The sequence below is a fragment of the Macrotis lagotis genome, chromosome X (assembly GCF_037893015.1).
Source record: "Macrotis lagotis isolate mMagLag1 chromosome X, bilby.v1.9.chrom.fasta, whole genome shotgun sequence".
Taxonomy (NCBI): Eukaryota; Metazoa; Chordata; class Mammalia; order Peramelemorphia; family Peramelidae; genus Macrotis; species Macrotis lagotis.
In genome coordinates, this window is record NC_133666.1 from 224,823,372 (window position 1) to 224,840,314 (window position 16,943).

The 16,943-nt window shown below is 35.8% G+C and overlaps 1 protein-coding gene across 4 annotated transcripts in view; it reads right to left on the bottom strand.

Annotated features, from left to right (window-relative positions):
- The window catches only part of LOC141502675 (adhesion G-protein coupled receptor V1-like), a 456,940-nt gene that overhangs the window by 415,762 nt on the left and 24,235 nt on the right, over positions 1-16,943 (bottom strand). For all 4 annotated transcript variants that reach the window (XM_074207517.1, XM_074207518.1, XM_074207514.1 and 1 more), the window contains exons 2-3: positions 10,945-11,129; positions 1,980-2,129 (exon numbers count right to left, since the gene is read on the bottom strand). In XM_074207517.1, the coding sequence (XP_074063618.1) occupies positions 1,980-2,129; positions 10,945-11,129 (335 nt within the window). The remainder of the gene's footprint in view (positions 1-1,979; positions 2,130-10,944; positions 11,130-16,943) is intronic.

Genomic DNA, 16,943 nt, shown 5'->3' on the forward strand with positions numbered 1-16,943 from the left:
CAACTTATAAATTAGCCTGCTACATTTGGTCAAACATTTAATTAATATACTCCTTAAAAAGCTCTTAGATTTATTGAATTTCAAGTCCTCCTGTGCCAGATCAAATAATTTTGAGGACGATATAAAGTCAGTTGGGCCAAAGACGCTCCCCATCAGTGGGACTATACAAAACAAAACCAAATCTCAATATATAGGAATGAAAACCTTCCCCTCCCTTCCAAGAATGACAACAACATAAACTCAATCAACAATATCTATGTCAAACAAATGACTTATTTTATTTTGAGGTTTGTTTATTTATTAGATTTACTGACCAAAATAGAAGGGTCTATAATAATACTATAATGCCAAATATTGTATAACATATCACAGCAGGTTATAAAAATTTAGCCTCTACCTAATACCTAAGGAAGAAAAAGAGTTGTGTTCAGAATTGTACATGAGAAACTTTCTATTTTCCATACATTAACATGAAAAATATTCATATTACATAGATTCCAAAAGAGCTTTGATAAATTAATTAATTGTACTGAAACTAGAACATTATCATAGACAAAACTGTGTCTGTAATCATGTAGGCATAAAATGTTAATTCCTAAATAATAAAAGAACAATGTTTTAAGAGATGTCGTAATCTCCAAACTACATGGAAAGAAAAACTATCAAAATAGAGACCTAGAAGAAGAAATCAAACTCAAGTGAGAACATGATAAAATCCACATCATCCCTATCATTCTATCTGCTACTAAAGTTGTCTCAAGGACTGAGTCAAATTTTCAAAAAAACAAATCATTCCCCAAATGACAAATGGTTAAAGGATATGCAAAGGCAATTTACAGATGAAGAAATCAAAGCAATCCATAGTCATATGAAAAAATGCTCTAAATCTCTACTTAATAGAAAAATGAAAATTAAAGCATCAGCGAGGTACTACCTCACACTTCTCAGACTAGTCAATATAACCAGAAAAGACAATGATCAATGTTTGAAATGATGTGGGAAATCTGGGACACTAATACATTGTTGGTGGAACTGTGAACTCATCCAACCTTTCTGGAGAGAAATTTGGAATTACTCCCAAAGGCAACAAAAATGTGCATACCCTTTGATCCAGCAATACCACTACTGGGTCTATACCCTGAAGAGATTATGAAAAAGGGCAAAAACATCACTTGTACAAAAATATTCATAGCAGTCCTGTTTTTGGTGGCAAAGAATTGGAAATTAAGTAAATGTCCTTCAATTGAGGAATGGCTTAACAAATGGTGGTATATGAATGTTACGGAACACTATTGTTCCATTAGAAACCAGGAGGGATAGGAATTCAGGGAAGCCTGGAAGGATTTGCATGAACTGATACTGAGTAAGAAAAACACTGTATCCCCTAACAGCAACATGGAGGTAAAGATCAACCTTGATGGACTTGCTCATTCCATCAGCGAAACAATCAGGGACAATTTGGGGCTGTCTGAGATGGAGAATACCATCCACATCCAGAGAAAGAACTGTGAAGTTTGAACAAAGACCAAGGACTATTAACTTTAATTTAGGGAAAAAAAAGTTATCTTATTATGTAATTTTGCTATCTCTTAAACTTTATTTTTCTTCCTTAAGGATGAGATTTCTCTCTTATCACATTCAACTTATACCATGGTAACAATGTAAAGACTAACAGACTGCCTTCTGTAGGGGATGGGAGGAGGGAAGCAAGATTAGGGGGGGGAAATTGTAAAACTCAAAATAAATCAAATCTTTCCTAAAAAAATAAAGTTGTCTCGAGGAAATTTGCAAAAGATTAACTTATATTCCAATACTTTTATTCAATTAAAAAAGCAGGAATCTTATGTACCTACAAAACAGTCCTAGAATATTAAATATAAAAGAATAAGAGCGGAATAGAACCATTTCTATCTGAATGTCATCAAACAATATGAGAATAAGATAACAACAATAATTGAAAAACTATAACTCTAACTTACCTGTAAGGTCAAGTAAAAGATGAATGTTTCATCCGGCTCTGGAATATCATCATCACAGACTGCTATATACACAGTCCTATTAGTTTCTGAAGCAGGTATAAAAGCTGCAGTATATGTATCAACAAAGTCACCTGTATCTTCTCCATAAAGCTATAAGGGATACAAAAGTAAGGGCTGTTTAACCAATAGTTTCAGACAAGTTTCTAACACTAAACTGGAAGCATTCAAAAGGAAGATAAAGGAACTTCTAATTTAACTAAGATATTTCTTTTCAAAACAAAAAGCAGAAAGGGCAGCCAAGTGGTGCAAGGGATAGAGAGTACCTGGCCTGGAAGCAGGAAGACTCCTCTCACTGAGTTCACATATATTCTAAGACACTTACTAGTAGCTATGCTTAACCCTCTTTCCCTCAGTTTCCTCATCTGTAAAATGAGTTGGAGAAGCAAATGGTAAACTACTCTAATATCTTTGCAAAGAAAACCCCAAAAGGGGTCATGAAGGATTAAACTGAAAAGACTAAATACAAGTGCTCACGGAGTTGGAATTTCAAAGATAAAATTAATAATAGAAATACCCAACCAGAAGAACATTGTACACCATGACAGCAACATGGGTTTGATGATCAATCTAATTGGACTTGATCATTTCATCAGTGCAACAATCAAGGACAATTCTGGGGAATCTGTGATGGAGAATACCATCTGTATCCAGAGAAAGAATTGTGGAGTTTGAACAAAGACCAAAGACTAGATCAGAGGGGGGAAGCCAAGATGGCGACAAGAGCGGATTGTGTCTTAGGTACTCTCTCATAAATCTTCAAAACTAAGGACTCTAAGTAAATTTTTGAGAGACAGAACCCACAGAGGGACCCAGGCAGTTCTCCTACTCAAGGTAACCTAGAAAAGCTCAGAAAGGCTCTGCTCCCTGGGGTTGGAAGGGCGGCCCACCAGAGGGGTGGCCCACCAGAGGGGTGGCCCGCCAGAGTGAAAGAACTTCAGCCTCCTGGAGGCAGCCCCAGGGTGCTGGGAGCAGCGGGGGAGTTTCCCGACCTACACCCTCTGGAGCACCGGGCACAACTTGAGGGAACAGCAGAGGGACCTCTGCCAGAGTGAACATGTGAAGCCCAGCCCTCAGGGCATACAGCTAGCAGCTTGGCCAGATCCAGGAAACAGAAGCAGGCAGAGCCAGGAAGCAGGAGCCCCCAGGGCATGGGCCCACTGAACCTAAGGAGGGGAGTGAAGAGAGAGAGACTGCAGAGCTCTGTCCTCTGCCCCTGGAACAGGACTCTGGAGCTCTGACCACATTCAGATCCTGATCGCAGTCTAGGCCCCCCAATAGAACAGCAGGGCCCCCCCAGCTCAGCCGCTGGACAGAGGGGGGGCGCATATGGTCATTCAAAGACTAGGAGGGAGGACAGAGCCTCACACAGAGACCCTTGTGAGAGTGTCCCAAAAGCTCAGGAAGCACCCCAAAAAAGGCTAAGACTGGGAAAATGAGCAAGCACAGAAAAAAGAGGAAGACCATCGAGAAATATTTTGCCTATGAGCCCAAGAAGGATCAAAATATTCAGTCTGAAGATGAGGAAGTACAAGCTCCTGCATCTAAAGACTCCAAGAAAAAACAGAAATTGGGCTCAGGCTATGACAGAGCTCCAAAAAGACTTTGAAAATCAAACGAGGGAGATAGAAGAAAAACTAGGAAAAGAAATGAGAGAGATGCAGAAAAAACATGAAAATGAAGTCAGCAGCTTAGTCAAGGAAATCCAAAAAAAATGCTGAAGAAAATAGCATGCTAAAAACCAGCTTAGGTCAAATGGATAAAACAGTTCAAAAAGTTATTGAGGAGAAGAATGCTTTAAAAAGCAAAATTGGCCAGATGGAAAAAGAGATAAGAAAACTCTCTGAGGAAAACAAATCCTTCACACAAAGAACAGAATTCAGGGAGATTGATGAATTTATGAGAAATCAGGAATCAATACTTCAAAACCAAAAAAATGAAAAATTAGAAGAATATGTAAAAAAATCTCATTGAAAAAACAACTGATATGGAAAACAGACTTAGGAAAGATAATGTAAAAATTATTGGAATACCTGAAAGTCATGATCAGGAAAAGAGCCTTGACATCATTTTCAAAGAATTATTACATTGCCCTAATATCCTAGAAGCAGAGGGCAAAATAGAAATGGAGAGAATTCACCAATCCCCCCGAGAAAGAGATCCCAAAAAACCAACCCCTAGGAATATTATAGCCAAGTTCCAGAACTCCCAAGTCAAAGAGAAAATATTACAAGCAGCCAGAAGGACACAATATCATGGAGCTGCAGTCAGGATCACACAGGACTTAGCAGCAACTACATTAAAAGCTCATAGGGCTTAGAATATAATATACCTGAAGGCAAAAGAGCTTAGAATGCAGCCAAGAATCAACTACCCAGCAAAACTAAATGTCCTCTTCCAGGGAAAAAGATGGACTTTCAATGAACCAGGGGAATTTCAAATGTTCCTGTTGGAATGGCCAGAGCTGAACAGAAGGTTTGATCTTCAAATATAGGACTCAGGTGAAGCAGAGAGAGTGGAGGAGAAGAGGAAAATATGAGGAATTTAATGATGATGAACTGCATGTATTCCTGCATAGAAAAATGACACTGACAATACTCATATGAACCTTCTCAGTTAATAGAGCAGGTAGAAGGAGCTTTTATAGTTGAAGCACAGAAGAAAGCTAAATTTGAAGATAAAATATGGTATAAAAATGGAGTCAATAGAAAAAAGGGAAATGTAATGGGAGGAAGAAAAAGGAGAGGGGGGATAGGCCAAGATATGTCATATAAAAAGATTTTTCTTTATTACAATGAGCTATTGCAATGGTATGGAAGGGGGGGGGAAGCAAGGGGGAATGAGGGAATCTTCACTCTCATCAGAGGTGGCTAGGAGAGGAAACAGCATATATACTCAATGGGGTATAGACATCTGGAGTAAGAAGGAGGGGGGAGCAGGGGGAAGGGGTGGGGATGTGAATAAAGGAGGAGAGGATGGACCATGGAGGGAGAGTGGTCAGATATAACACATTTTCTTTTTTTACTTCTTGCAAGGGGCTGGGATTGGAAGGCCTTTCCGGGACCATAGGGCCAGGTGGATGATAGGCCTAAGGGGTGGTATGGGGGCTCAGGGCCTCTTGGCCCCAGAGCCAGGGATCTGTCTGCTGCGCCACTCAGCTACCCTACAGCAGAGTCAGAGTGAAAGGAGAGAGAAAATATAGTACATGGTAGCGGAGAAATATGAAAGGAGGGAGTTACAATCAGCAATGGCAACGGTGGAAAAATATGGAAGTAACTTTTGCGATGGACTTATCATAAAGAATATGATCCACCCACAACAGAGTAGGTGGTATTGGAACAAAGACTGAAGCATATTTTTTATTTCTGGGGGGGGGGGGGGATGCAGGGCAAATGGGGTTGGGTGGCCTGCCTGGAGCTGCATAGCAGGGTGATGGTTAGGTGTCTGAGGCTGGATTTGGACTCGGGTGCTCCTGGCTCAAGGGCCAGTGCTCTGTCTGCCACCCAGCCACCTCTACTATTATTACTATTTTATTTTATCTTGGGTCTTTTTCGTTTTTTTGTTTGCAGGGCAGTAGGGTTAGGGTACCTTGCATGTCACACGGTTGGGTGATTGTTGGGTGTATGGGGCCGGATATGGGCACGGGTGCTCCTGGCTCCAGGGCTGGTGCTCCATCCATTGTGCCACCTGGCCATACCTACAATTATTACTATTATTTTTTTAATTTTAATTTTTTTCTCTCCCCTTTACTTTATCGCTCAAGGGAGTCTATATTTTTAGGGGGGAGGGGGTATTTTGTTTACTCTTAAACAAGAATATTTTAGTAATGTATAAAAAACATTATTTGTACAAAATGAGAATAAATAAATATTAAATATAAAAAGACCAAAGACTATTACCTTTAATTTTTTTTTAAAAAAACCATTATCTTATTATATAATTTGGCTGACTTTTACTTTATTTTTTTCCTTAAGGATATGATTTCTCTCTCAACACATTCAATTTAGATCAATATATAGCATAGAAACAATGTAAAGACTAACAGACTGCCTTCTGTGGGGGGGGGTAGAGGAATGGAATCAAGATTAGAGGAAAAACTATAAAATTCAAAAATGTTATTTTTTTAAATAATAATAATAATAATAATATAAATACCCTTATGCATTTGCTCCTCTAAACTATGGAAAGTAAACCATATGGAGAAAAGGCAAAAAAACAAAGCAAAGAAATTTTTTTCCTTCTAAAGTATAACAAAATCTAATCTATAGAGGGTTAACCCAAATTGAAAATTAACTATAAAAGATCGAGGGAAACTGGGGCGGCTAGGTGGCATAGTGGATAAAGCACCAGCCCTGGAGTCCGGAGTACCTAGGTTCAAATCCGGTCTCAGACACTTAATAATTACCTAGCTGTGTGGCCTTAGGCAAGCCACTTAACCCCGTTTGCCTTGCAAAAGCCTTAAAAAAAAAAAGATTGAGAGAACTTAATCTGCTCAAGGTTTTCATAACAATCTATCACTTTCCTTGTCAACAGCAACAAAAGAACCTACTTTGGATTCAAGAACAATTTTTATTCTCTTCCCTGCCCAAGAAAAGCTCCATAGTCTCTCAACATCCCTAAATACTTAGTGGTTTACAAAAATAAAAAAATAAAAAAACTTGTTCATTGAGTCAGGCACTAGGCACTTGCCCTCAGATCCTAGACAAGGCCCTCACTCCAAGTCTAAGTTTCCTAATCTATGAAATTTGGATGGTAATTCTTTTGTTGTTATTTAGCTTTTTTTTTTTTTAGTTCTTGACCCCTTTTGGGGTCCAGCTCATTTTATAGATGAGGAAACTAAAGCAAACAGAGTTAAATAACTTGCCCAGGGTCACCCAGCTAGTAAGCAATTTGAACTCAGAGGAGTCTTCCTCTATTCACTGCTCCACCTAGCTGTCTGATAATTTGCAAGGAAAATATTTTGTAAACCTCTAAGTTAAACAAAAATGTCATTTATTACTATTATTACCTAAGAGGATTATGAGATTAAATAAAATAATTCAACCTTAAGTTTTAATCTTAAAGCAGTAAACATGTTAATTTTTACTAATGTTGTAACTATTGGGAAACCTGACACAGAAATTATTTGTTTCTAAAAATAGTGCTTTCCTACCCACCTCCAACTTATCACACACTAACTTGGCTCTGTTTGACCCGAGGATGAGAAACAGAACAGAGAAGTAGATTTTGCTTCATAGAAGGAAAAATTTCATAACAATGAGAGCTCTCTTAAAAATCAAATGGGTTGCCTATAGAGGATATCAAACAAAGGTTAGATGACCAGGAGAAGCTACAGAGAAGAGTTGGAATTCACAGTCTGTGATGTCCCTTCCAACTCTGATTGTGAAAAATCTTTCATCTCCATCAAAGAAGAGAAAGCTAATCATACATTCAAAGAAATAGTCTGTCCTGAGCATGTACATACATATAAGAGTTAAATCAAGCTAAAAAACACTGTTTTAATTTGTAAAACCAGGGTGAAATTTTGGATACACAGAAAATCCAAACACCTTAGACTTTCAATGCAATGATATTCTAAGAATCTGTGCACATGACTGCATTACTGGAAAGTATATTTTCACATATGATTTTTATAGGGTCCACTGAATAATTTTTATCAAATCCAAAAGAGAGATTCAGGTAGGAGCAAAACTGTACTATAGTATTTTCAACTGCCACATAAGAAGGAACTTTGTAGAGCTGGTGTTCTTAGCTATTATTATTCATCTTTTATTATTAGGTATTATTTATCTTCTGTCTTCTTGGATAGACATCACTTACCTCTTAAGTTCCTTAAAACTTGAAAATTTATAAATACATTTTTTATATTTATAAACATTTTAGATTAATTTATATATTTATTTTTTTAATTTTTTTAAATTTTAAATTATTTATAAATTTATTAATTTATAAACATTTTAGATTAATTTCTCTCAGTTTCAGACTTTCCAAAGGCTCTCTCTTTAGTGCATTTATAATTTCTAAAACTTTCAGAATCCATAAAGCTAAGCAAGGCAACAAGAAGCTAGAACTAATTTGTTTGAACTGCATTCAAGATTATAAGTATCACTACATATTTTTTATTGAGGTTAAAAAATAAATAAGAAGGGACAGCTAGGTGGTGCAGTGGATAAAGCACCGGTCCTGGAGTCAGGAGTACCTAGGTTCAAATACAGTCTCAGACACTTAATAATTACCTAGCTGTGTGTGGCCTTGGGAAAGCCACTTAACTCCATTTGCCTTGCAAAAACCTAAAAAAAAAAAAAATTAATATGAAAGCAAGTAATTTTGATTCCACGAAATTGAAAAGCTTTGACATGAACAAAATTACCACAACCAGAAGAAAGGAAGGCATTGACTGAGGAAAATTTCTTTATTAAAGACCTCTAGAAAAGATATATATTCAAGATATATATACAAATTAGGGAAATACATGTTAAAATTATTCTGATCCCCTATTCCTTCACTTTTAAGTCAGTTAAGTAAATTTATAAGTAACCTAACCAGTACAAAGTAACAATACCAGGAAGTAGGACTGCAAAGAAATCATCTACAAACTATCTCAAAGATCAAAAAATCTTAATTTATAAATTGTATCATATATTAACCAATATATTCTGGTAATATGTGCTGAATCAAGGAAAGTCATCTAGGCCTTGCTGTAAGGGTCTTTTGGTTCTCTGATATATAAACTCAGCTCAACAAGTAGTGTTGATAACTTTGAGATAACAAAGATTTGCTAAATTAAAAGCTTTGCTAACAACTTTGAGATGTTTTATATGTGAATGAACTTATCCAAGATGGCACAGAAAAGAGTATGCTCACCTCCGCACCCCTAAAAAAAGCCTATAAAGAGAAGACCTCAAAATCCAAAATCCTGTTCTCTCCCTTCCAGCACTCTTCCATATCCATGGGATTCGTGCTATCAAAGGGTCCCAACTCTAATCCATGGTTACTAGGTGCTACTCTCTGCCTCTTCCCCTCCATCATCTTCGCCACTATTGCCTGCCTTCCTTCATCAATCCATCCCTGTCCTCATGCTGTCTGCCTTTGTACCCATTTTCACAGCTTGTCTCTGTACTTTCAGAGTCCATTCACCCCTATACCCTCTGTGCATTATTACAGTGTAATCGCAGCCTCACTTCTGATGCCACTGTGGTCTTCCTGGTGAGTTCTTAAAGAACAAAGAAGGCCCACCCAATTTCATAATTTCACAAAATAATAATCAGTTCAATTATATAAGAAAGAAATCACCCCCAACACGTAAGTGGTCAAAGAATATGAACAAAGAGTTCTCAAAAAAATTTCAATCTGTAATTAGACATATGAAACAATGCTTCAAATCCCTAAAAATAAGAAAAATGCAAATCGAAATTCTGGAGTTTCACCTCACAAATTGTCAAGAGATGGGAATAATTAAAGGTAAGTGGGAAAGGTTGGAAAGAAAAGCAAACTAATATATTACTTGTAGAGTTATTAATTCATCTGAACAATTACAGAAAGCATTTAGGAACTTTGTTAAAAACAAAATAGCTACAATGTCCATACCTTTTCAACCACAGACTCCATTATTAAACATATATTGTCAAAGGAAGTCAATAATAAAAAAGTCCCATTTACATTAAAATATTTGTAACAGCACTTATTTGTGATAACAAGGGACTAAAACAAAATATGTGTCTATCAATTAGAAATCTTATTTTAAATAAGTTGTGGTACATAAATTTAATAGAATATTACTCTGCTGTAAGAAATTAATAAAATGAAGCACAGGAAGATATATGAATTGAGGCAAAAGGAAATAGTACCAAGAAGACAGTATACACAGTGAATACAATATAAAGAGACAGAGTAATAATAACAAAACAACTGAAACTTAACACTATGACATTATTATAATGATACTTTATCATAAAAAAAATAATTATAAGACACATCCTTCTGATGCTTTATAGACAGTGTCAAACACTGCATATTGTCTATTATAATATGCTGGTTAGGTTTGATGGATTTTTTTCTCTAATTCCTCATTATAAAGATGAAACGTCTAAGGGGAGGAGGGATATATTGGGGAAATTTTCATGATATAAAGCCAAAATATGAAAAATAATTTTTAAAAAACTATAAGCAGAAGTATAATCAACCTACCCCTGATAAGGTCATTTGTTTAATGTTGTTGTGTCACTACTGTCTGTGAAATACAGATGTCATATCACTTTAGAATGTAAAATTTTATATAAATATATATATATATATATATATATATATATGTCATCACAATTTAGGTGTTTAAAAATATCAAATTGAAAAAGAAATTAACTCCTAAAAACCTTTCCATTACATGTTCCACCAAGACAATTCCAAAAGACTAATGATAAAGCATGCTATCTGCCTCCAGAGAAAGAAGTGATATTGCTTGATTAAAAACTGAAGCATACTATTTTTCATTTTCTTATATTCGAGTTTTCTTGCACAAAATGATTAATATGGAAATGTTTGCATGTGTAATATATATTTAATTGCTTTCTGTCTCACAGAAGGAAAGGAAAGGAAAGAGGGAGGGACAGAATCTAGAATTCAAAATTTTTGTTTTTTAGGTTTTTCGCAAAGCAATGGGGTTAAAGTGGCTTGCCCAAGGTCATACAGCTAGGCAATGATTAAGTGTCTGAGGCCGGCTTTGAACTCAGGCACTCCTGATTCCAGAGCTGGCGCTCTATCCACTGCACCACCTAACCACCCCAACTCAAAACTTTTCTTAAAAAATTGTTAAAAATTATTTTAACATATAATTGGTGGGGAAATAAAATTCATTGAAAAAAAACATATTTCTGATAAAAAAAAAAGAGCATTTACTGAAATATTTTCTTACCGATACAACTGCAGTGATGTTGGCTGGCTCTCCTATTCTTTCAATCACAAGTCGTATGACTGTTGTAGCTGTTTCATTAACAAGGAATTCAGTATGTCCACCAAATCTTACTTCTGTTTCTCCAAACACAAAACTGATGAGTAATGATGGAAGAAGATTAACCAATAAAGAAGCAGAGGGCATCCCTATGAGTGCGGGGGGGAAAAAGCAAAAACGGATGAGATGTAAAAAAAAAAAAGATTTTGTTCTTTAAAAGTTTAAAATAAAAACAAGGAAGAAATTTGGAGATAGGAGCAACAATCTAGGAGTCACAAAAAAAAACACAGACTTGAAAAAAATACACACACACACACATTAAATACTCAAAACTATTTCAGATAATTACAGTACTAAGGCAAAAATTTCAATTGTTATTATAATAATGTCATACTCGCTGACAACTATTATTCATTTTCCAACTGCTTCAGTTTTCAAATAGCACTACCTAGTCTTAAACATTCATGAATTTATGGATTTATCAAGCATGTCATTATTCTCAGAAAAAAGAAATCTAAATAATAACTTGGAATATCAACTCAGCCTTCATACAAGTTAAGCAGTGGAACATCGAGACAGGGTTGAAATAGAAAAACTCAGATGGAAAATAGCCAATGTGGGTTGAATTTATTCTTCATTTATTTAATAAGCATGTATTGACTGCCTACTCACAGTTGGGTATATCTATAGAAGTCCTATGCAATAAAATCCTCAGAAACAACTGATGAGAGAGAATCTGAAGAGTAATTTTGCATTTCCTCATTGTTGATTTCATACACACACACACACACACACACACACACACACACACACACACAATTACCTTTAGTTTTTTTAGTTTAGGTTTGCTTAAGATTAGGTTTTGGGGGGGGGGTTCCATTTATTTTGTAGCTATTATATAATTATTTTGGACACAACATTTACTCCACAGAAATCTAAGGATTTACATTTTCTTCAATTTTACTGAGTAGCTCAATAACATTGGAGAGAATTTACATTACCTTAAGAAATTTGACAATGTATCTGTTTACTAGTTGCAATAAACCCAACAAAAATTCACATTTCTGAATCATCAATATTGTTCTTTTTCATAGCAATATTCATGATTTGAGAGCTTCCCAAAATACATCAGCGCACTATATTTTTAAAGCACTACTTATTTGTAATGTAGATCTACCTTTACTAAAGAGAACATTTAACCTCATGGATAATTAAGATTCCTTTAGATCTATGTGATCAGTCATGTGAGCCTAATAAATTAGTTCATGTTTTGTTATGCTTTGGGTTTTGTTTTAAAGAAACTTGCATTATTTATTTTATTAACTAAAATGTTCCCTTAAACCTTACCTTGTCAGGATAATAATGGCATTTCTGTATACATTATTTGTTCCCACTTACTACTTGCCATATTTTTATCTAGAGATTTTTGGTACCTTTTAAGGATATAAACACAGTTTTCCCAGGCAAATATATTCCATTAATTCTTATTGAGATAGCACAATACAGCCTAGAGATTCTGTAAGCACAGTATCCTACCTTCTAATAATCAGATAGCTATGGATCCCAGCTGGAATCAAGGAAAAAGAGACAAAGGGGATAGAAATGGTGGCAAAGATTACTAGGAACAGGAGGTAATACTATTCTGAATCTAATATTAACCAACAAGGGTAAACTTAGATGGTAAAGGAATGATAGAAACCTTCAGAGGCAGTGTTTGTGTTATTGTGGAGTTCATAATGAAAAAAAAGGCAACACTAGGCAGAGTCTGATGAAGTTAGGATATCATGCTCACAGATTCTCTAGGCTGTTTTGAAGTATCCCAAGAATTAAATGAATATATTTGCCTGGGAAAATTGTTTACACCTTTAAAAAGTAACAATAATCTATGTATTTAGACTCTTTCAGAGAGTTGGATTTCAAAAAATTCTTGAGCTCCCATGGTTTGAGATTCTAAATGTAAAACCAAATCCAAAAGAATAAGAGAATTTCAGGAAACTCTAGAGATGACATAATAATTGATTCTTATAAGAAAGAAAAGATGAATTATGGAATGATCATCAAAAATTTATATTTTAAATTATATATTAGATGAAAGTGAAGGCAGGTGGCAGATTATATATGTAGAGATAAATAAATGTATATAGGTATGGCAAGGCAAACAAAGCCTGACATCTAGGTGGCACAACTGATAGAGTGCCAGATCTGGAGTCAGGAAAAATTACTAGCTGGATGACCCTGGGCAAGTCACTTAAACCTGTTGGCATCAGTTTCATCATCTATAAAATGAGCTGGAAAAAGACATAAGACATGTAAGAGCTACCAAAATTACTGGTATCTAAAAAATTTACTTGTTTCCTTAATTTACTTCTGTTTTCCTATCAATGAGCATGATTTCAGTCTGGAAAAGACAGAATAAAAAAATAGTTAAAACTACAAGGAACGAGATGGAAGGCAGGTACAGAATGAAACTGCTCTAAAATCAATGTGAACCCTAAAGGAGGTAATCTCCTTGAGGACGGGGAATTTTTTTCCCCATTTTTGTCTTTATAAACTCAGTGTCTAGTGAACTGCCTTATATATAGAAGTTTAATAAATGTTTAATGAGTTACTAACCACCATATTTGATCACAAAGTCTAATCAAATGATCATTTTCAGGTCCTCATCCAACTAAATCTCTCTAGAACATTATACTCGTTTGATTGCCCCCACTTTTTGACACTTCAGCTTCCTTTGGCTGTACTCCCATAGTTTTACCTCTGACCAGTTTTACTTTTTCCTTGACTGACTCCTCAGTTCCTTCCCATCTTCTAAGCATTGCTATTTTTCACAATTCTTTCTTTGACCTGCTTCTCTCTATATGCATACATTCTTTCCCTTAGTGAATAAATTCACTCTCATAGTTTCAATTCCTATCCCTATGTATATGATCCCTATCCTAATATGTCCAATTACCTGCTGAACATTTCTTTCTAAATATCTAAATATCAAACTTAACATAGATTAATCATCCTTCTCTTTCCTTCACCAAAAAGTAGATAAATAAAAACCCAACTTGGCCCTCTCCCTAATTTCTGTTTCTATTGATGAAACTAACTTCCTCTCAATCACTCAAGCTCTTAGCCCAACAATGATCCTTAATTCTTCCCACCCCACATTCACTTTGTTATCAAATTCTATTAATTCAACCTCTGTGATAATTTTTAGAACTTCTTTCCATAATCACTGCAAAAACCCTCATTCTTTCTTGCTCGAACTATTAAAATTCTCCTGAAAGGCAGCTAGGTGGCGCAGTGGATAGAGCACCGGCCCTGGAGTCAGGAGTAACTGAGTTCAAATACAGCCTCAGACACTTGATTACCTAGCTGTGTGATCTTCGGGAAGTCACTTAATACCATTTCCTTGCAAAAAAAAAAAAGAAAGAAAGAAAAATATGTATCTATCACATTGAATAGATGTGCAGAATGCATATATATATATATATATATATATATATATATATATATATATATGCAGAATGACTATAAGATAAATACAAGATAATTAGGGGTAAGGAAGGACACAAGCAGCTGGGAGGATCATAGAGAGCTTCATGCATAAGGTGGATTCTGAATTATGTCTTAAAGAAAAGGAAGGATTCCTTGTGACAGAGGTTAAGAGAGGGGAGCATGCCAGTCACTGAGGCTAGTCTAGGCAATGGGAAATGGAGTGTCAGTCAAGAGAAACAGAGAGAACAGCCTGAATTGACTGGAAAGCATAGAAAGTAGAGTAATTAATAATTAATCTAGAAAGGTGAGTTGGGTTGTGATGAATTTTCAAAGACAAATAGAGGTGTTAGCATTTTGTCTAGAAGCAATGGAGGTGGGGAGGGCACTAGGGTTTACTAAAGAGTGAATGACACAATAGCAGGAAACAATTATAGTAATCTGCTATTTGATAAACCCAAAAAGTCTAGCTATTGGGATAAAAACTCTCTCTTTGATAAAAAAAAAAAACTGCTGGGAAATTTAGAAGGTAGTATGGAAGAAACTTAGATCAGACCAACACCTCACACCCTATACCAAGATAAGATCCAAATGGATACAGGATTTAGACATAAAAAAACAATACTATGAGCAAATTAAAAGATCAAGGACTAGTTTACCTGTCAGATCTATGGAAAGGGAAGCAGTTTATAACTAAGGAAGAGATGGAGAAAACACTAAAAACAAACTAGAGTATTTCAATTACATTAAATTAAAAAGCCTTTGCACAGATAAAAACCACTGTAACCAAGATCAAAAGAAATGTAGTAAACTGAGAAACAATCTTTACAACTAATGTTTCTGACAAAGGACTCATTTCTAAAATATACAAAGAACTGAGTCATATTTTTAAAAAAAGCCATTCCCCAGTTGGCAAATGGTCAAAGAATATGAAAAGGCAATTTACAGATGAGGAGATAAAAGCAATCTATAGTCATATGAAAAATTGCTCTAAATCATTACTTATTAGAGAAATGCAAATTAAAACTTCTCTGAGGTACTAACTCACACCTCTCAGACAGGCCAGTATGATCAGAAAGGATAACAGAAGGGTTGTGGGAAATCTGGGACACTACTACATTGTTGGTGGAACTGTGAACTCATCCAACCTTTCTGGAGAGAAATTTGGAACTATGCCCAAAGGGCAACAAAAATGTGCATCCCCTTTGATCCAGCAATACCACTACTGGGTCTATACCCTGAAGAGATGATGAAAAAAAGGGTAAAAACATCACTTTACAAAAATATTCATAGCAGCCCTGTTTGTGGTGGCAAAGAATTGGAAATCAAGTAAATGTCCTTCAATTTGGGAATGGCTTAGCAAACTGGTATATTGTATGTCATGGAACACTATTGTTGTATTAGAAACCAGGAGGGATGGGAATTCAGGGAAGCCTGTAGGGATTTGCATGAACTGATGCTGAGAGATGAGCAGAACCAGGAAAAACACTGTACACCCTAATAGCAACACGGGGGTGATGCCCAACCTTGATGGATTTGCTCATTTCATCAGTGCAACAATCAGGGACAATTTTGGTCTGTCTGCAATGGAGAATACCATCTGTATCCAGAGAAAGAACCATGGAGTTTGAACAAAGTTCAAGGACTTTCCTTTAATATGGAAAAAAAACTGATATCTTATTGTCTGATCTTGTTTATCTCTTATACTTTATGTTTCTTCCTTAAAGATATGATATCTCTCTCATCATACTCAATTTGGATCAATGTACATACAACATGGAAACAATGTAAAGATTGGCAAATTGCTCTCTGTGGGGGCAGTGGGGAAAGGGAAGTAAGATTGGGGGAAAATTGCAAAACTCAAAATAAATAAAATCTTTAATAAAAGGAAAAAAAAGAAGAAGTAAATGACACAAACAGAGCTGCACCTAAAGAAAATCATTTTGGCCAGTGTGTAAGATGAGTTGGAGTGGGGCAAGCAAGATATTGGGTAGACAGGTCATTGCAACAGCCCAGGCAAGAAGTGATGAGAGCCTGGAAACGGACAAAGAAATGCAAATTCTTCCACCAACAGCATAGAGGTCCAGAAATCCAAAAGTGATTTAACTACTTGCAAACATGGAAAGTTAAGAATCAGGGATTTTAGGGATAAAAGTGGAAGATTTAGAAATGACATGGGTGAGGGGGCAGCTAAGGTGGCACAGTGGATAGAGCACTGGCCCTGGAGTCAGGAGTACCTGATTCAAATCTGGCCTCAGATACTTAATAATTACCTAGATGTGTAGCCTTGGGGAAGGCACTTGACCCCATTGCCTTGCAAAACAATAAAAAAAAAAAAAAAATACGGGTGAGCTGAATCTCTCAGTGGTTTTATTAACAAAGAAAAGAACATAGAGGTAAAGTAATTTTCTAAAATGTATGGATAAGAGGGTTGTAATCAAACAAATAAGAGGAGCCCTGAGGTTGATGTATAGAGAGAC